The 21,928-nt window shown below is 41.1% G+C and overlaps 2 protein-coding genes across 2 annotated transcripts; both read left to right on the top strand.

Moving 5' to 3' along the window:
* Window positions 1-8,392: 8,392 nt before the first annotated feature.
* On the top strand, window positions 8,393-9,802 carry LOC308634431 (sperm motility kinase-like; the record flags this gene model as incomplete). The annotated part of the gene is made up of 1 exon (XM_081268250.1): window positions 8,393-9,802. One exon carries the CDS (start codon window positions 8,393-8,395, stop codon window positions 9,800-9,802), a length of 1,410 nt encoding a protein of 469 aa, XP_081124376.1.
* Window positions 9,803-18,173: 8,371 nt separating this feature from the next.
* Window positions 18,174-19,583, top strand: LOC308634430 (sperm motility kinase-like; the record flags this gene model as incomplete). The annotated part of the gene is made up of 1 exon (XM_081268249.1): window positions 18,174-19,583. One exon carries the CDS (start codon window positions 18,174-18,176, stop codon window positions 19,581-19,583), a length of 1,410 nt encoding a protein of 469 aa, XP_081124375.1.
* Window positions 19,584-21,928: the final 2,345 nt, after the last annotated feature.

Raw genomic sequence — 21,928 nt, 5'->3', positions numbered from 1 at the left:
AATATGTCTTTATTTTACTGTTTTTCTTCCATATATTGTTTTCTCTTTAAAGTGCACATTATTCATTGCATTCAGGTCTCTGGGTGGTTGGTTGTCAAGTGCCATGCCTCTGCAGAAAGGAACATTACTGTGGGTCAAAGCAAAACTGGATGAGTTCTGAATAAGTTTGCTAGGCATAGGGATTCTTTTACTTCACAAAGGTTTGGTATGTAATGCCAATAGAATGACAGAGAAAGACAAATTTCAAGTCTGTATTTAGGGCACACTGGAGGGTTTAAGAAGGATGTTGTCCCAAGAATCAGTGGCTGGGAAAGGAGAGTTAAGAGAAGATTTAGTTTTTATCAAAATCATTTACAAAATTTTTTCACACATCCTGGGTACAGTGTGTGACTCTAATCCCTATTTTACTTGGTGATGAAAACCATCACATTATTACTGCTAGTTATGTAAAGGCAACTTTAGCTTATAATGTATACACAAATGTATGACTAAATTATTCAAATCCAAATTACTCAGAATAGGTTGCAGAATTCCTTAGAGAAAAGAGGAAAAGAATCACTGACTTGCACAACATAAAAATCAAAAGAGTCAAGAAACAGAAACTGCCTTCAGAGGATGGGGTTGGTGGAGGGAAGACTTTTTGTTATTAGGAAAGAGATGGTGCTTGGAGCCCATCCCATGGTGCTACTCTAGAGCCCCACCAATTGGGATCTCCACACTGTCATTCAAGCCATTCTCTGATCACATTTCACATTGCACAATGACACTTGTCCACTGTCATGTTGACAACTATCACTGCTGACATTTTGCACCTGTAGCTATCTTTTATTTCCCATCATTGTATAGGAATTGAACCAGCAGGCATCTTTTGAAACAGTCTGTTGGATGACTTGCAAATACATACTGTGCTCTAGGTACCTGGAGCCTCGCAAGTACATAATTAGTCTTTTCCTCATACATTTGAGTCTTGCCTGTTCTGGTTAAATTTTCTGTGTTGGCTCCCCGAATACCTTCAGCTGACAACTATCATTCTTGTCTTATATTTTAGAAAACAAACTAATAGCTCCATTCTTCAGACACATTTTATAGTATGTTATATCATTCTCATGTTATGGATATCATTTGCATTTTCCCAGGTATATATGGATCATAAACCCCAGCTAAATTCAATACAAATCTTAGGGATTCCATAAAATCAAAGGGCCATGTCTTAAAAACAACTATAAAGTTTTTAGATATTCACAGTTGTAATTTCACTTGGGTTTAAAAAATATCCTGTATGGTAGGATTTTATAATTATTCCATTTTAAAGATGAAAAGAATAGAGTCCAAGATTAAACAGCCAGCAATAATTGGGAAATTCTGAGTGTAAATATTTCTACTCTCCTTTGGTGCATTTTATATTTTTATATTCATCTTTATACCAATAACAAGGATTGAGTCATACAGATGCCCACTAACTGTGATTATATTACAGGACATGAAGTACTTTACATTCAGTGGTTAATTAATAATGATACTTGCTGGGGATACAAAGATGAAACAAACAAACTGTCTCTTCTGCCATCAAAATATTTGCTGTCCAATAGAATCCTGTAAACAGACAGACTCTAGTGCTAACATATAGGGTAATGAATGAGCATAAAGAATTCTGGGTGGATCACAGATAAGGATAGTGATTATCTCACCCACTCCAGGAGAATTAGCTAAGGCTTTACCAAGGACTTTACAATTTGCCTGGATTTGAAGGATTATTAGGAGTTTACCAGGTGAATAAAGATAGATGAACATTTGCTTCAGGGAGAAAAGTATGCACAAAAGACTGAGTTGAAGATTTCCCTCTGCTCTCTGAGAGCAACAAGAACATTTTTGTGTCTTAATCTTAGTGGCCTGATGGAGAAGTACTTTATAAGAGGAGACCAGGGAGATAGGAGCAGAGGAAAGAAATTATGTTTCGAGTCTAGTCATTAATTCTATATAATCCTATAATTAATCCTGCTTTTCACCAAGGTACCTCCAAAGCTCATTAACAAAGGGAGGTGGTTGCTCTAAGGAGAGACATAAATTATCGCCTTTTACATTTCTGAACCCTATGGTAGGTGCGTCACAAATTTTTTAAAATTAAATTTATGTCCCCAAAGTATAATGTGAATAAAGTACATTATTCTCCTTTTGCCAATGGCTAATCTGAGTCCAAGGGAAGTTATGGACTTGCTTCTCATCCTTATTCTAGTAGATAATGGAGCTTGATTCTCTCCTAGAATCCAGTTCAGAAGCTTCTCCTGAGTCTATTGGCAATCAGGAGGGGACAGATGCACATACACACATGCAAGGGGACCTAATTGTGGAGAATTTAACAACAAAGTTTCAAATTGCATAACCAAGAACTAATGGACTTGAAGTAAAAAAAATCAAAATATATAATTAGAGCTAATGATTTCTACACTTTTAAATAATAGTAAAAGTGGTGAGAAAATTGTAGTTAGAACATAGAAGATGAGCAGTTTTAATCAGCTACACATAATTGCCATTTACCAAGCATTTCACCTCAAAATAGAAGAATATTCATCTATTTAAGTGTATATAGGACATTTAAGTGGATAGGTCAATCCTCTAGGCCAGAAAAACATTTTCAATGAATTTAAAAGGAGTAAAATTTTACAACTATCTTCTCTCACTATGGTGGGACTATATTAGAAATGGAGAACAACAAAGATGTCTGAAAAACTCCTAACTACTGAGGATTACAGAACACATTGCTAAAAAGAAAAAGTCAAAGAAGAAATCAAAAGTGAATCAAGAAAGAAGGTGAATTAAAATAAATAGAAAATATATAAAATTTGATGATGCAGCTAAAGTAGTGCTTACAGCAAAATCTATAGTCTAAATTGCTTACATTGGAATAAATGAATGGTCACAAAACAGTGATCTCAGCTTCATTTTCAGACACTAGAAAATGAAAATTAAATCAAACCTAAACTAATCAAAAGGAAGAAAATTATGAAGATAAAGGCAGGGTAGAATAGAGATGAACAAATTAGAATAATTTAAATATTATAAATATAGAATAATTTATATTCTATATAATAATTCTATTATAAATAGAATAATTTAAATATTACTTAAACAAGTAATAAGTTGATAAACATGTAACCATACTGGTAAGGGAAACTAAGATACATCTTACCAATATAAAAGATGAAAGAGCTGATATCACTAGACTACATACATATTGAAATGTTTATAAGGACATATTATAAATGAATAGCTACTGGTCATTTTAAAATTTAAATTGTGAACATATTTTTGTTTTACACATCTTTTTGCTGATTTCTTATAGGATACAATTGTGGTTCTCAATGATGGTCTGTATTATGGTTAGATTTTTACCTATTTGAAAGCGTTCTAAACATGATTAACGCTATGCTTTTATGCCTCAATGAAACAATTTTACCACTGAGAGTACCATAGCTCTATCATTTCTGAGGTATGTTTTAGCACCTATGACTACTATTTGAAATATCATTTTTGAGACCAATAAACATTTTTATTTGGTAGATAAAACATGTGACTTTTCCTCTTAGGAATGGATTAGAGCACATTAGAGTTTAGTCACTAAGTTGTTCCCCACAACTGCAGCTGAAACTGTTGTCAGTGGCCACCATCCTTGCCTCATCTCCTTCTTCAGTACATTAGACAGCCTAAAAGAAGCATCTCGTTTCAGAAAGCTTTCCCATTGGTTTATGAAATAAGACTGATTTGCTTTACGCCTCACTAGCAGTAATGTTTTAAAAGCAAAGGGTGACTTGAATATCTTTGTATGTTCTTTTTAATATGAAACAAAACTCATTTTTTTCTCTTTCTAATGTGAATTATATAAAAGAACAAATTTCCTTTTGAAATAGAAAAGCTTTCTTCCTATTATTAAGCTTTCTTCCTTTCATTTCCATGGGGAATTTGGATGCTGAGATGATTCCATTTTTTTAAAATATTTCATCCAAGAAGAAATAGAAAACAAAACAATTATAGGCCTAAATATATTACAAAAAGGAAAAGATACACTCTGACATTGCTGATGGGAGAGCAAATTGGTACAACCAATATGGAAAGCAGTATGGAGATTCCTTAGAAAACTTGGAACAGAACCACCATTTGACCCAGCTATCCCATTCCTTGGTTTATAACCAAAAGGACTTAAAAACAGAACACTACAGTGATGCAGCCACATCAATGTTTATAACAGCAAATTTAAAAATAGCTAAATTGAGGAACCAACCTAGATGTCCTTCAGTAGATGAACGGATAAAGAAGCTGTAGTATATATATGTACAATATATTGCACAATCAATACAATGGAATATTACTCAGCATTAAAAGAGAATAAAATCATGGCATTTGCAGGTAAATGGATGGAGTGGGAGAAGATAATGCTAACTGAAGTAAGCTAATCCCCCCAAAACCAAAAGCCTAATGTTTTCTATGATAAGTGGATGCTGATCCATAATGGGGGGTAGGGAGCATGGGAGGAATGGAGGAACTTTGGATAGGGCAAAAGGGAGGGAAGGAAAGGGAGGGAGCATGGGGATAGGAAAGATGGTGGAATGAGATTGACATCATTACCCTAGGTACATGTATGAAGACATGAAAGGTGTGATCTAACTTGTGTACAACTAGATAAATGAAAAATTGTGGTCCATTTGTGTACTATAAACTAAAAGGCATTCTGATATAACGTATAATAAATTAGAACAAATAAATAAATAAATAGTTGAGCTTTTTGTGGCAGATATTTTATATACTCATTATTGATTGCACAATCAATGCTTTTAGTTGTTAATTGTTTTCTTTTCCTCTAGAAGTGTGATCCGGGCATTCAGTTAAAAAAAAAATACTTATTTGACATTTACTGTGGTTAAGTAATATCTCTCACCCATTTCAAACAATCAATAATCAGGACAAGTTAAGAGGAAAATTCTTCTTTAAAGGTTTTGTAAAACTCCGCTGTATACCCATCCGGTCCTGGGCTTTTCTTGGTTGGAAGTCTTTTGATTGCTTCTTCTGTTTCATCTATTGATATTGGTCTGTTTAAGTTGTGAGTATCCTCCTGACTCAGTCTGGGCAAATCATATGACTTAAGAAATTTATCGATGTCTTCACTGTCTTCTATTTTATTGGAATATAGGTTTTCAAAATAATTTCTAATTGTCTTCTGTATTTCTGTAGCGTCTGTTGTGATATTGCCTTTTTCTTCCTGTATGTTCGTAATTTGAGTTCTCTCTCTTCTTCTCTTCCTTAGCATGGCTAAGGGTCTGTCGATCTTATTTATTTTTTCAAATAACCAACTTCTAGTTTTGTTAATTTTTTCAATAGTTGCTTTTGTTTCAATTTCGTTGATTTCCGCTCTGATTTTTAATTATTTCTTGCCTTCTGCTACATTTGCTGTTGTTTTGTTCTTCCTTTTCTAGGTCTTTGAGATGAAGTGTGAGCTCATTTATTTGTTGGTTTTTCCTTTTTTTGAGGAATGACCTCCAGGCGATGAATTTCCCTCTTAAAACTACTTTCATTGTGTCCCATAGATTCCGATATGCTGTGTCTGTATTTTCATTTATCTCTAAAAATTCTTTGATTTCCTCCTTTATGTCTTCTGTAACCCATTGATCATTCAGTAACATTGTTCATTTTCCATGTGATGTAGGATTTTTCCTTCCTTCTTTTATCATTGATTTCTAGTTTCATTCTATTATGATCAGATAAAATGCATGGTATTATCACCACCCCTGTATATTTACTTAGGGTTGCCCTATGGCATAATATATGGTCTATTTTTGAGAAGGATCCATGTGCTGCTGAGAAAAAAGTATATCCACTTGATGTTGGTTGATATATTCTATATATGTCAGTTAAGTCTAGGTTGTTGATTGTGATATTGAGTTCTATAGTTTCTTTATTCAACTTTTGTTTGGAGGATCTGTCCAATGGTGAGAGAGGTGTGTTGAAGTCACGTATAATTATTGTGTTGTGGTCTATTTGATTCTTGAACTTGAGGAGAATTTTTTTTATAAACGTCGCAGCACCATTATTTGGAGCATATATATTGATAATTGTTATGTCTTGTTGGTGAATGGTTCCTTTTAACAGTATATAATGTCCTTCCTTATCCCTTTTGATTAACATAGTCTTGAAGTCGACTTTATTCGATATGAGGATGGCCACCCCTGCTTGCTTACAAGGACCCTGTGTGTGGTATATTTTTTCCCAACCTTTCACCTTCAACCTGTGTATGTCTTTTCCAATCAGATGTGTCTCCTGGAGGCACCATATTGTTGGATTTGTTTTTTTAATCCATGTTACCAGCCTATGTCACTTTATTTGAGAGTTTAAGCCATTAATGTTTAGAGTTACTATTGATGTATGGTTTGTATTTCCAGCCATGTTTGATTATACATCTTCTTTTAGTTTGTTTCTCCAAGGTTAGCTTTCCCCCCGCCCTCTGTCTTTATAGAGGCACTTCCCACTGATGGTTTTGGTTATTGTTTTTCATTTCTTCCAAGAGATGATTTGTGTCATAAATGGAGATCAGGGTGGGGTCTTGGTTCAGCTTGGTTTGTGCCCTTTTAAGGAGATCTGGGTGGGGCCCTGGATCACCTTGACTTGTGCCCTTATAAGGAGATCATGGAGGGGCCCTGGTTTAGAGTGGCATGTGTCCTTATAAGGAGATCAGGACAAGGCCTTTGGTTTGCTGTGGCTTTTGTCCTTATAAGGACAAAAGGATGGACCCTTGGGTCAGCATGTCTTGTGCCCTTATAAGAAGAACATCACAAGCTTTTATTTAATATGCCTTGCTTCTTTATTTGATTATCTTTCCTCCTATTTAGTTCATGATAGTGGTGAAACATTTCAATTCCCTAACCTCTCATGTTGGGTATGCTCTACAAGGACTTCCTTGTGTTTCCCATGGGGGTTCCATTTAACATGGGAAAGAGATGCCACTCTGGTGTGAATCTTTAGCAACATGACTTCAGTAGTATACAGATGAGGCTTCTGTACCTCTTCTACACCTCTCCCTCATTCATTCATGTTACAGTGTTATATATGCTATTTATTTGATACTATAGAAGAAAACTGGGGTGCTTTCATATTCTCTTATGTCTTGTAGAAAACAAAAATAGCACTAGCTTTTTTAAATAATTGTCACAAATTTATTTTACCAGGTTTCTTTCTGTCTCCATCAAGATGTGAGTTCCTATCTAATATTAGTCCTTCAGTGCAACATGAAGGACTCCCCTCACACAGGACACATCTAGTGGGGACCAATTCCATGGGTTCTGGTTTATCATGTGCTCTGGTTTGAATGTAGGTATCCCTCCAAAATTCCTGTATTCAGTTCAGCCTCAATGTAACAGGATTGAGAGCTGGTTAGGCCAGAAAGCTCCAACCCCAGGGATGGGATGTGCACATTACAAGACCTTCTCCAGTATGTGCAAGAACCTGGTTCACTTCCCAGAACTGCACAAGTGTGGGCACACACACACACACAATTTCATTTATCAAGCTGTGCAGTGATGTATGGCTATGTTTTAATGATCTCTCTTGCCTCTTTGACCAAAATATCCAACAAGAACAACTTGGAGGAGGAGAAGATTCTGTGGGTCTAACAGTTCCAGGGTCTCAGTTCCTTGATGGCTGACTCCATTGCTCTGCCCAAGGACAGGTAGTCCATCATGGAGTAAGGGCCCAGTGGAGGAAAGATGCTCAGTCCAGAGCAATAAAAAGCAGAAATCCTGAGCATAGATATAATGAGGCCATTCAAAGCCACAAAGTGATTACAGATTTTCAGACTCAAACTGAAAAGACCACTGAATATCGTACAAATTTTAAATTCTAAACAAGTAAATATCAGTCTCCAAAACCCACTGAAGCAAAAAACCTTCCAGGGTCCTTTCTTGTTCTATTATGAAAGTTGGAAAGTTATTATGAAAGTTGGAAAGGTCCTGGAGGCCCAAAAGTGAGATGACCCCTGGGGGTTATGCCTGGGTGCGCCTGAGTCGTTTCTGGCTCCTACCTCACAAGGAGACACTGTGAGGCGATCTCAAACTGCAGGTATATAAGAGAGTGGCCGTGGCTGGGTTTTTTGTCCATAAGTACAGGAAGCTCTTGGTGGTGACCTGTCGGACTCCCAGATAGTTAGAGCGTTTGGTGGTGGTTGGTGGTTGGTGGTTGGTGGTTGGTGGCTGGTGGCTGGTTGTGGTCTTTGGATTTTGGGTTTTTTGATTTGGGTTTTTTTTCTCCCTTTTGTTTTCTTTGCTTTCATTTTCTGTTTTTTTGTTTTGGTTTTTTGTTTTAGTTTATTATTTTTTTTTTAGTTTAGCTAGCATCCTTGTTCCTGTTTAGGATGACAGATCAGTGTAGTCAGAGCAGAGTAGCGCTGCAGGAGCAGAGCTCTTGCTCTGAGCCTGCCTTCACGGACCATTATATGGTCCTGAAGGACATTGGGGAAGGGGGCTTCGCCCAGTTGAAACTTGCCCGCCATCTTCTTACTGGGACAGAGGTTGCAGTGAAGGTCTTGGCAAAAGTAGCCAGGAAATTCACCTTGCTCTCTGAACCAGAGATGATGGCGGATTTGGACCACCCAAACGTGATCCACCTCTTTCAGGTCATGGAGACCAAGAAATACGTCTACCTCATCATGGAGCACGCAGGTGGGGGAGAGCTTTGGGATTTCATCCCAGACACTGGCATGGAGGAGGAGGAGGCCCGCAGAATGTTTCGGCAGATCGGGCAGGCTGTGCAGTACTGCCACCAGAAGGGCATCGTGCACCTGGACCTGAAGCCGGAGAACGTGATGGTGGATGACGAACGCAATGTGAAGCTCATTGACTTTGGCCTGAGCACCAGAGTCACAGCTGGAAAGAAGCTGAATAAATTCTTTGGCACTCTCCTCTATGTTCCCCCTGAAATTATCTGTCATCAAGAATATGAGGGCCCCCCGGCAGACATCTGGAGCTTGGGTGTGGTCCTCTATGCAATGCTCACAGGGATATGGCCATTTGAGGCAAGCACCGATAATAAGCTGAAGAAACTCATCATGTTGGGAAGGTACATCATTCCTCCACATGTCTCCAAGGAAGCCAAGAGCCTCATCCGTGAGATACTCAAAGTGGACCCCAAGCAGAGGCCCACCATAGACCAGGTAATGGGGCACCCATGGCTGACCCAGGGTGGGGAAGCTTCACCCAGTTCTTCTTGTGAGGTACTCCCCAAGCTCCCGGACCTCACAATCTTGAAAACTATGATCAACATGGGTTATGACCACTATCACACCTGGGTGTCCGTGGTGAGAAGGAAATTCAATGATGCCATGGCCACTTACCGCATCCTCCAGCACCAGAGCACCCAAGGGGAGGCCTCCACAGCCCAGGTGAAGCCCAAGCATTACCCAGGCCCTAAGGATCCTCCCTGGGGCTGCCACCAGAAGTTTCCCAGTGAGCCTGCCCTTCCCTTGCCCTGTGAGCAGCAGCAGCAGCCTGCTAGAAGTGCCAGCATGCCCACCATCACACTCCGCTTCCTCAAGGACACACTGCCTCCCAGCCTAGCCTCCCAGCCTGACCCAGTGCCCAGCCCCTCACCCTCCCAAGAGACCTCCACAAGGCAACCCCCAGACAGAATCCGGGGTTGGAAGAGGGTGAGGAGGAGGATCGCCAAATGCCTCCGGCAGCTATGCTGCATACCTTGCTTCCGTGGGCCACTCTCCAGAAAGAGAGTGGTTCCCGTGGAAACGCCCAGCCCAGACAGACAGAACTGATGGACAGCAGGAAGATGCTAAGCTGTGCGGCTGCTGGCATCATGGTGTGTAAGTGAGGTGTGCTGACGGGCTCAGGCTTCTCCACCCAGATCCAGGCAGGAGCGCATCTGCATCCACCAGAAGACTCCTCTGCCCCCACCTGTGAAGACACATCGTAAGAGACTTTTCTCTGTGGAACACATCAGAGACTTTTCCCTGGGACACTTCCTTCCCCCTGCCCTGCTCTTTGTCCTTTCTTCCATGCTTTGGGAGAAATTTATTTTCATTTTCTTTTTTTTTAACATTGTATAATAAATTGTTTCAAAGATTTAAAACATTGCGGGTTTTGTTTTTTTTAGAGAAAGGCCTAAGGACTAGAGCCAGAGCCCAGTAGCTATCCTCTCCAAGGCCTGGACCACAGTGCCTCCCTCTAGTACTCATTATATAGTCGCTCAACTTGAGCCAGGGTAGATAGGGACTCACTTGCCTTAAGCCAATGTAAATTGGGACTTGGGACTTGCTCCCCTTGATGGAGTATAGACAGTGTAGACTTGATTCACTTTGAGCTGGTCACTTTGACCAGATCTTTTCCTCGTCTTCAGGCCTGAAATGTGTGGGGACAGTGGGTTGCAGCTGTTTATGAAGATGAAGCCACAGATGAAGCCACAGACTTCTTCTCAAACATCTGTGGCTTCATCTCCATAATCCCATGTGCAATGAAGCCCGCCTGTCGCAGTGGCTGGGTGCCTTACCACTGCCCTGCAGCCTCCTCACCTGACAATCCCTCCTGGTGGCAGCTGAAGGTCATGGAGAGTGAATTCCTGGGATTTGGGGAGTGGAGATGGGTGCACTTTGCTTTTATGTAAATACATCCCTGAGATTTCACATCTTGAGTTCTGTGGACAGTCACACAAAAAGAAATGCTCAAGTTAGCACAGGAGGCTTCCTGAACCTTCCAGCCCTGCCATCTCTGTAGCTCTGGAAGCTTCTTCCTGCCCTTAGTTTTTGTTTGTTATCAATTTCTGACCACTAAAGGTAAGATAAGATAACAAACAAAAACTCTATCAAACAAAAACTCTATCATGCTGTAAAAGTACTCTATCATGCTGTTGTAACCATGTTATTATTTGTAAGCCTCAGATCAAAGAATTACCTTATTATCATATTTGAATAAATATCGTAATATAACATTTTTCTCCAACCAAGTTTATCCATAAAATTGCTTTCAAGATGCCAAATATAGTTGTGAGAATTTTTTTTTTTGTTAAAGCTTCGTCCCAGGGCTTCATCCCAGGGTTTCATACACTGACTTCCAGACCACTCAAAATCGAATCAAGCCTTTATTAAAGCACAGCGGTGGCGACTGACCAGAACAATTGCAAGGGCACTCCTTATAAGCCTGAAAACCACAAAAGGGATGTTCAGCGGTGCCGCAGTCTGGCTGGGCACAATTCAGGAGCCACTTGTCAAAAGAAACTAACTTTATTTTTAGAACTACAAACGCCAAACAAAACAGCTCCTCAGGAAAAAACCCTCAGAGCCCAACTGCCACCACCGGCTTCCCACAAGCCTCTCACCCCCACACAACCCTCACCACCTCCCACAATCCTCCTGTTCTTGAGGCTGATTGGCTGGGTCGTGTGGGCAGAGCCAAAGAAGTCCCCCAATGAGCAGCTCCGTGGAGGAGCCAATAGCTAGATGTTGCTGGGGCTGCTGTGAGCCAATCATAAGCCGGCAGCTGGAAGTTTGCTGGGGCCCCTTTGGCTGTGGCTCTCAACACAGCGGGTCTAGCAATGCAAGCAAGCCAGGTTACAGAAGCAGGACAGTGCAGTCAAGCGGAGGGAAGCCTAACCAATCACAGCCCAGTCACCCCTAGTTACAGAAACAATGTCCCATTAGGTAGTTCCATGTTCTTAAAGATTTCTATAGCAAAAGGAAAAGAACATCTTGCCCCAGTCATGACTCTTCTACTTGGCATGGTTGTTTTACAGGATGAAGTCATAAACCAAAATGCAGTGACATTTGCTGCTACTATCACAATTTTAAATCCAAGTTTCATAGTTCAATTTTTAAAAACTTTAGTCTTATAATAACCTGGCTCCGTTAACAAATTTTGTCCAGAGTGAAATGATTCCAAGGATGTCCTGAAGAGTTGGTCAGAAAGCAGCCCTAGCATGGACCAATTACTATTTCAGTTGAGAATGTTGCTTGCTTATGAAAACCATGGTCATACAAATGACAATTTTACTAGTAAAAGGTTTGTTTGTTGAGAATTTCTTGTTAACACTGAAGACTCTGGAAACCAGGCTGTGTGAGATATAATTCCTGATTTAACCTCCTGTGCTTCACTTTCACAAATGTGAATATGAGCTGTAGTAGGTCCCTCAGAGAAGGCTAAAGTTTCAACTTTTAAGATGTAAGTTGGATAATGCTCAGACCCAGGCTTGCCACCATCCCATACATGTTTATGAATATATAATTTAATGAATACCTAATAACTTATATGGCCAAGCTTGCCCAGGTTTAGGATAGTGTTGTATTTAACTAAGGCAACCTTTACACTATGATAAGAAAGTTCCTTCCTGATCTGTCCCAAGTCCTAAACATATGGTCAATTTTAATCTGATCAGAATCAATAGAGAGTTAAGAAGATGTGAAATATTTTAATCACAAATGGAAGTTCTTCAAAGCCATTGGGTGAAATGAATATGAAGTTGTATAAAAGATGTGTAAATGTGAAATATTTTGATGATATAAGAAGGAGAAAAGGAAAGAAGGGTGTCTTTAGGATGCAAATTTAGAAAAACAGAACAAGGTTTGGGTTGCAGCTTGTATGGATTCTGGGTATCAATATACCTAGTGGCTTTGGTCCTTGTCCCCATGCAGTGTTGCACTCTGGAAAGAGCCTTTCAAATTCTTGGAGAATGTGGACACAGCAGAGGGGCAGCCTGGGAACCTCCCAGTGGTTTGGCATCTTTCTACTTTGCACATGTGACTTGGAGTGAGAAGCAGATGAAGCTCCTTGCTCATATGATATCATCACAGCCTTCTTTGGAGAGTTTTAAAGTAGATGCCACTCTTATGAGAATAAACAGAGCTACCTTAAGAAATCATTGGCCATCCCTGTATATCATGAGTTTCCATTTTCAAAGATAGTGGCATGAGTTCCACCATGACATATTGTCTGTTGACTCACTTAAGTACCATCTCCTCAAGCTTTAATTTTGTGTTCCTTAAAATACCCAGTTACTCCAAGTTGCCCTAGGACTAAGGTTGGAAAATTTTACATGGATTCCATTTTTGTAGAATTACCATTTATATCACTGAATTGATGATCAGCATTTTTCAAACTTATTTGTCACTGTATAAAACCAATGAATAATATTTGGCAGTACTAATGTTTGGGATACTTGATACTTAAGTTTGGGATTGTTATGTTGTTTCAAATAGAGAATGCATATCCTTTCTAGTGTGTAAGACATAATAAGGGCTCAAAAAAGTACAATGATTATTACAAATCTTAGTTGAAGGTCCTGCTGTATCCTGAGAAATGAACACTTAAAGAAGACTACAGCTGGATCTCCCAGTGGCTGCTGAGTGACACTATGGGAGGGAAGATGCTTGTTTCATCCTTTTCTTCTTACATCGTAGGACATTTGGATGAGGTGATGTGAATCCAGATGCTGACTGGCTACAGCTGACAGCCTACAGGATACTCAGGCTCACCAGTTTCTGGCAGGGCAGGCAGGATGCACCACTTCTGGTACTCAGTCCCAGGTGTGTACACCAGCTGAACCAGGACACAACTCTGGTTTACTCTGAGTTGCTTTGATGTCCTGCTGGACAGGATATAGGGTGCCATTAGAATCCTGTCATCCCACACTGTGACTTCTTCAACTCCCACGTGCCAGTGGATCTCAAGTCCCAAGATCTCTCAGCCCTGACTCAAGGTCTTGGCACCCACACACCTTATTTTCTAAAGAAGCCTGGTAAGGCTAAGAAAGAGACTCTCACAGAAGTTTCATTTAACATGAGAAATAGATGCTACTCTGGCCTGAATCCATAGCAATGTACAGACATGGCTCTCCAACCCTTCCTCAGTTACTAATGTTACAGTGTTACATATGGCATTTATTCAATACCATGAAATAAAATTGGGGTGTTCTGATACGCTATTCTCACCCTTGTAGAAAAGAAAAGTAGAGCTAGCTTTTATAATTGTCATGAATTTGCTTTACCAGGGATCTTTCTGCCTTTATCAAGATCTTAGTCCCTATCTAATGTTCTTCAATGCAACATGGACCACTCCCCTCACACAGGGCACATCTAGTGGGGGCCAACTCACTGGGCTCTTATTATGCGCTGTGGTTCCTAGATGGCTGACTCCATTGCTCTGCCCAAGGACAGGTAGTCCATCATGGGGTAAGGGCCCAGGGGAGGAAAGCTGCTCAGTTCAGAGCAGTAAAGAAACAGAAACTTGAGTGTAGAGGTGATGAGATTTTTCAAAGCCACAAAGTGATTACAGATTTTCAGACTCAAAATGAAAAGACCACTGAAGTATCCTACAGATTTTAAATTCTAAACAAGAAAATATCAGTCTCCAAAACCCACTGAAACAAAAGCCCTTTCAGAGTTCTTTCTTATTCATATTATGAAAGTGAGAAAGGCCCTGGAGGCCCATAATGAGATAACCACTGGGTGGTTGTCTGGCTCTGACCTCACAAAGAGCCATTGTGACATTGTGAGGTTTGTTTTTTTTTTTTTTTTTTTTTTGGTATCAGGGATTGAATTCAGAGGCACTCAACCCCTGTGCCACATCCCCAGCCCTTCATTGTATTTAGGGACAGAGTCTCACTGTACTGAGGCTGGCTTTGAACTCATGATCCTCCTGTCTCAGCCTCCCAAATCGCTGGGATGACAGGCTTGTGAGGGAATTTCAAACTGCAGGTATATAAGAGCATGACTGCATTGGTGTTTTGTCAATAAGTACAGGAAGCTCTTGGTTGTAACCATCAGACTCCCAGATAGTTACCACGTTTGTTGGTGGCTAGTGACTGGTGGTTGTGGACTTTGAATATTGTAGGTTTTTTTATTTTTATTCATTTATTTTTTGCTTTTGTTTTTTTGGCTTTAGTTTAGTAGAAACTTAGGACAATGTGCTTTCTTAGTGCCATAGTAAGCTCCTAACATTGCAATAGTGAAACAGCTACAAGAATGTTTCTATCCCCTGTAAGTTTCCAGGACACAAACAACAATGCCTCTATCGTCATTAACTTCCTGATTATGAGGCCCTGTATAATAAACTTCCTGTTCCATCTCTGGGTCATCCTTTTCTCCATCATAATGCAGTGTTCCACCTGATGCCAGCTTTCTCTCAATATCTATGTGTTTGTCTTTTTTTTTTTTTTTTTAATTCCACCATTGCCCCTCACTAGTTTCTCAGGTTTAGCAGTGCAGGTCTTTGTATTCATGTACATGGAAACTTTTCCACTGATATAATGTTAGTAATGTAATATAAATCTGTTTTCAAATACCTTAGTACTATGGAGGACATTTCAAGCAGTTTCCATGCACTGCAGGGAGCAGTGTAGCATTTCCTGTTATTTGATGGTGGTTTCACATAGTAGATGAAAGACACTCTGCCCCTTCTACCTGTGAATACACATAGTTTTACAAGCTTGATGAAATTACAGGACACACATTTTCCCACATCTTAATTTAAGAGGATTTAATAATACATAGTAATTAAGAGTTTGGTCCAGTACAGTGGGAGGCTAAGGAGAAAATCTACTTTCAAAAATGGAAGGTCAGGGCAATTCACAAGCCCTCAGAAATGTAATGGAGAGTTAGAATCTATAAATTGGGGAGTTTTGCTGTCTTTAGAGTATTCTAAGAACAAAAAGCTTTTAGATTTCTAGGTTAGGTTGTGAGAATAGAGAGGCAGTTCCCATATTATTAGTGCTAAGTTTCAATCAACTGCCTTCTGAGCCCAACTTTCTTAACAAATGACCCTGTTACATAGTACACTGTAGAACTGGCCAGTTTTTAAAGGCTGAACATATCCTCTGAAAAACTCCTCTGAAGAGTCAGATGTGACCATAAATCTCTCTACTGAAGGAACGAACATGTTGAACTCCTACTATGTGCTGTGAGTGCTCTGGATGAATAACTGAGTTTTACAGAGTTGAAGTAGTTTGTCAAGGTCACACATCAACCCAGGTTCTTAACAATTATCTGCTCAGGTAGATACTTGATAAAATATACCTTGACCAAAGCACAGTTTTATTACTCTCAGGAGATAGAGAATTTCAGTGTCAGAAGTTGAGAGGTTCCTGTAGCTAGCTACAGTGTATACATTCACTCTTGCATTCATTAATATGCTATCAGATATTATGGAGAGATGCCTATGCACCAAGCACTGTGCTAATGTTAATTATGAGCTCAAATCTGCTAGCTTTTGTCTTTCTAGCATGTCATTGGGAAGAAGAGGCTCTGGGTTTCTCTGGAGGGGTCTGTCTGTCTCTAGAGATCAGGATGGGGCTCTTGGTTCAGTGTGGTTTGTGTCATAAATGGAGATCAGGGCGGGGTCTTGGTTCAGCTTGGTTTGTGCCCTTTTAAGGAGATCTGGGTGGGGCCCTGGATCACCTTGACTTGTGCCCTTATAAGGAGATCATGGAGGGGCCCTGGTTTAGAGTGGCATGTGTCCTTATAAGGAGATCAGGACAAGGCCTTTGGTTTGCTGTGGCTTTTGTCCTTATAAGGACAAAAGGATGGACCCTTGGGTCAGCATGTCTTGTGCCCTTATAAGAAGAACATCACAAGCTTTTATTTAATATGCCTTGCTTCTTTATTTGATTATCTTTCCTCCTATTTAGTTCATGATAGTGGTGAAACATTTCAATTCCCTAACCTCTCATGTTGGGTATGCTCTACAAGGACTTCCTTGTGTTTCCCATGGGGGTTCCATTTAACATGGGAAAGAGATGCCACTCTGGTGTGAATCTTTAGCAACATGACTTCAGTAGTATACAGATGAGGCTTCTGTACCTCTTCTACACCTCTCCCTCATTCATTCATGTTACAGTGTTATATATGCTATTTATTTGATACTATAGAAGAAAACTGGGGTGCTTTCATATTCTCTTATGTCTTGTAGAAAACAAAAATAGCACTAGCTTTTTTAAATAATTGTCACAAATTTATTTTACCAGGTTTCTTTCTGTCTCCATCAAGATGTGAGTTCCCATCTAATATTAGTCCTTCAGTGCAACATGAAGGACTCCCCTCACACAGGACACATCTAGTGGGGACCAATTCCATGGGTTCTGGTTTATCATGTGCTCTGGTTTGAATGTAGGTATCCCTCCAAAATTCCTGTATTCAGTTCAGCCTCAATGTAACAGGATTGAGAGCTGGTTAGGCCAGAAAGCTCCAACCCCAGGGATGGGATGTGCACATTACAAGACCTTCTCCAGTATGTGCAAGAACCTGGTTCACTTCCCAGAACTGCACAAGTGTGGGCACACACACACACACAATTTCATTTATCAAGCTGTGCAGTGATGTATGGCTATGTTTTAATGATCTCTCTTGCCTCTTTGACCAAAATATCCAACAAGAACAACTTGGAGGAGGAGAAGATTCTGTGGGTCTAACAGTTCCAGGGTCTCAGTTCCTTGATGGCTGACTCCATTGCTCTGCCCAAGGACAGGTAGTCCATCATGGAGTAAGGGCCCAGTGGAGGAAAGATGCTCAGTCCAGAGCAATAAAAAGCAGAAATCCTGAGCATAGATATAATGAGGCCATTCAAAGCCACAAAGTGATTACAGATTTTCAGACTCAAACTGAAAAGACCACTGAATATCGTACAAATTTTAAATTCTAAACAAGTAAATATCAGTCTCCAAAACCCACTGAAGCAAAAAACCTTCCAGGGTCCTTTCTTGTTCTATTATGAAAGTTGGAAAGTTATTATGAAAGTTGGAAAGGTCCTGGAGGCCCAAAAGTGAGATGACCCCTGGGGGTTATGCCTGGGTGCGCCTGAGTCGTTTCTGGCTCCTACCTCACAAGGAGACACTGTGAGGCGATCTCAAACTGCAGGTATATAAGAGAGTGGCCGTGGCTGGGTTTTTTGTCCATAAGTACAGGAAGCTCTTGGTGGTGACCTGTCGGACTCCCAGATAGTTAGAGCGTTTGGTGGTGGTTGGTGGTTGGTGGTTGGTGGTTGGTGGCTGGTGGCTGGTTGTGGTCTTTGGATTTTGGGTTTTTTGATTTGGGTTTTTTTTCTCCCTTTTGTTTTCTTTGCTTTCATTTTCTGGTTTTTTGTTTTGGTTTTTTGTTTTGGTTTATTATTTTTTTTTTAGTTTAGCTAGCATCCTTGTTCCTGTTTAGGATGACAGATCAGTGTAGTCAGAGCAGAGTAGCGCTGCAGGAGCAGAGCTCTTGCTCTGAGCCTGCCTTCACGGACCATTATATGGTCCTGAAGGACATTGGGGAAGGGGGCTTCGCCCAGTTGAAACTTGCCCGCCATCTTCTTACTGGGACAGAGGTTGCAGTGAAGGTCTTGGCAAAAGTAGCCAGGAAATTCACCTTGCTCTCTGAACCAGAGATGATGGCGGATTTGGACCACCCAAACGTGATCCACCTCTTTCAGGTCATGGAGACCAAGAAATACGTCTACCTCATCATGGAGCATGCAGGTGGGGGAGAGCTTTGGGATTTCATCCCAGACACTGGCATGGATGAGGAGGAGGCCCGCAGAATGTTTAGGCAGATCGGGCAGGCTGTGCAGTACTGCCACCAGAAGGGCATCGTGCACCTGGACCTGAAGCCGGAGAACGTGATGGTGGATGACGAACGCAATGTGAAGCTCATTGACTTTGGCCTGAGCACCAGAGTCACAGCTGGAAAGAAGCTGAATAAATTCTTTGGCACTCTCCTCTATGTTCCCCCTGAAATTATCTGTCATCAAGAATATGAGGGCCCCCCGGCAGACATCTGGAGCTTGGGTGTGGTCCTCTATGCAATGCTCACAGGGATATGGCCATTTGAGGCAAGCACCGATAATAAGCTGAAGAAACTCATCATGTTGGGAAGGTACATCATTCCTCCACATGTCTCCAAGGAAGCCAAGAGCCTCATCCGTGAGATACTCAAAGTGGACCCCAAGCAGAGGCCCACCATAGACCAGGTAATGGGGCACCCATGGCTGACCCAGGGTGGGGAAGCTTCACCCAGTTCTTCTTGTGAGGTACTCCCCAAGCTCCCGGACCTCACAATCTTGAAAACTATGATCAACATGGGTTATGACCACTATCACACCTGGGTGTCCGTGGTGAGAAGGAAATTCAATGATGCCATGGCCACTTACCGCATCCTCCAGCACCAGAGCACCCAAGGGGAGGCCTCCACAGCCCAGGTGAAGCCCAAGCATTACCCAGGCCCTAAGGATCCCCCCTGGGGCTGCCACCAGAAGTTTCCCAGTGAGCCTGCCCTTCCCTTGCCCTGTGAGCAGCAGCAGCAGCCTGCTAGAAGTGCCAGCATGCCCACCATCACACTCCGCTTCCTCAAGGACACACTGCCTCCCAGCCTAGCCTCCCAGCCTGACCCAGTGCCCAGCCCCTCACCCTCCCAAGAGACCTCCACAAGGCAACCCCCAGACAGAATCCGGGGTTGGAAGAGGGTGAGGAGGAGGATCGCCAAATGCCTCCGGCAGCTATGCTGCATACCCTGCTGCCGTGGGCCACTCTCCAGAAAGAGAGTGGTTCCCGTGGAAACGCCCAGCCCAGACAGACAGAACTGATGGACAGCAGGAAGATGCTAAGCTGTGCGGCTGCTGACATCATGGTGTGTAAGTGAGGTGTGCTGACGGGCTCAGGCTTCTCCACCCAGATCCAGGCAGGAGCACATCTGCATCCACCAGAAGACTCCTCTGCCCCCACCTGTGAAGACACATCGTAAGAGACTTTTCTCTGTGGAACACATCAGAGACTTTTCCCTGGGACACTTCCTTCCCCCTGCCCTGCTCTTTGTCCTTTCTTCCATGCTTTGGGAGAAATTTATTTTCATTTTCTTTTTTTTTAACATTGTATAATAAATTGTTTCAAAGATTTAAAACATTGCGGGTTTTGTTTTTTTTAGAGAAAGGCCTAAGGACTAGAGCCAGAGCCCAGTAGCTATCCTCTCCAAGGCCTGGACCACAGTGCCTCCCTCTACTAATTATATAGTCGCTCAACTTGAGCCAGGGTAGATGGGGAGTCACTTGCCTTAAGCCAATGTAAATTGGGACTTGCTCCCCTTGATGGAGTATAGATGGAGGTGCTCCCCTTGAGACAGTGTAGACTTGATTCACTTTGAGCTGGTCACTCTGGCCATAAGGAAAACTTTTCCTGGTCTTCTGCCCCCTAGTGTAATGTACATAGCAAGAAACAAAGGTTGAAACAACTGTGAGATTCTCACCTGTGAATCTCAAATATTTCTCCCCTCACTTTCTTTCTCAACAGCTCTCATAGGATATCTTCAGGTTGATTTTCGATCAAGCAGTGCTGGCCAAATACCCCAGTGACATATACCTTGTATGATCTGAATTGCATTCTCCTGGGCTCACTCCTCCCAAACACTCCCCTCCCCATCCCATCAGATCCTAATGGGATTCTAGCCAATCAGACTGTAGCCATTGAGAGAAGGACATTTTACATGGAATGCCTAGTTCCCCTTGTTCACATATTAAGCCCTTACAAGTCCGGAGGCATTCTCAACATTGTTGTTTTTGTGCTCCATGAAAAAATCCAGTACTGCCACACATCTCATAGGAGATTCTCATAGGAGTCCTGAAGTTGTGCTACCCCGGTGCATCATTTATTGGGATCTTGCAAACCAGCAGCCTCTGCTTTGCTGAGATCAGGGAATCAGGAGCCATGAAAGGAAGTAGTATATTGAGACAGAAGATGTAAATTTACACGTCCACTTCTTTGTTACCACATTCCTCATGGCACCCCTTGGTTCTGTAACACCCTTCACTCTCAGAGGTATAGGGTTGAGGAAGGAATTAATTGTAATATGTGACTATTTCTGTCCACTGATATAATACTTCTCATAAACTTCAGAATAAACTTCAGAATACAGATATATATCTCTATTGAACAGAAGATACCTGCATTCCCATGTTTGTCACAACCCTTTTTACAATAGCTCAGATATGGAGTCAGTCCATGTGCTCATCAACAGATGCATGATAAGAAAAATATGCCATATATATGTAACAGAGTATTATCCAGCCATGAAAAATGAAATACTGTCTTCTGAATCAAGGAAGGCAATCGGAGAACATTATGTTAAATGAAATAAGTCAGACACAGGCAACTACTATGTGTTCTCTCCAATATGTGAAATATAAATAGCAAACAAAAATCTACCTGAAAATGGAATAGAGACTATGAGGGACTGGAAAGTGTGCTGGGAAAATGGAAGAGGTTAGAGAGAGATGATAGACACAGGCTGTATGCACTTATGAAAATATCACCATGAATCCCATTAATACATAAAATTAATGTTAATAAATTATTTTTGTTATTTAAAAAATTGAAACAAGAGGTCATTCAAGGAAGTTTCATTTCCTCATCAGAAGCTGAAATGCCTGGAATGAGATCTTTATTCTAAGATACCCATGCATAGCACACATGGGCATGGGCATGCGTGCATGCACACACACACACACACACACACACGCTCACTAAACATTACTTTGGGAATGGGATATATTTACAGGTTGAAGGTACCACCTCCCAAAATTCAAATGGGAAGGAACCAACTTTTATAGCATGGTAGGCTTTGTATAAAAGAAATTGAATTTAAATATAGTTATACCTTGAGCAAATTACCTTCCACTTCAAGTCTCAGTTTCTAATTTAGAAAACAGAAGATGAAAGTCTCTTCCCATGCAGTAGTTGTATAAGTTCAATTCAGTGTGATAATGCATATAAAAACACTTAGTCCAATGACTTGTACATAGTAGGCACTCAGCGACTATTTTACAAAGTATGCAAATTTCTAGAACTCACTCTTGCAAACACACAACTGGCACATGGTCCTTCAGTCAATGAGGTTTTCCAAATACAGCAACAATAGCATGAAAACATGTGACACATG

The sequence above is a fragment of the Spermophilus citellus genome (genome assembly GCF_964194105.1).
Source record: "Spermophilus citellus genome assembly, chromosome: 15".
NCBI classification, from domain to species: Eukaryota; Metazoa; Chordata; class Mammalia; order Rodentia; family Sciuridae; genus Spermophilus; species Spermophilus citellus.
This window is presented reverse-complemented; position numbering and strand designations above follow the sequence as displayed.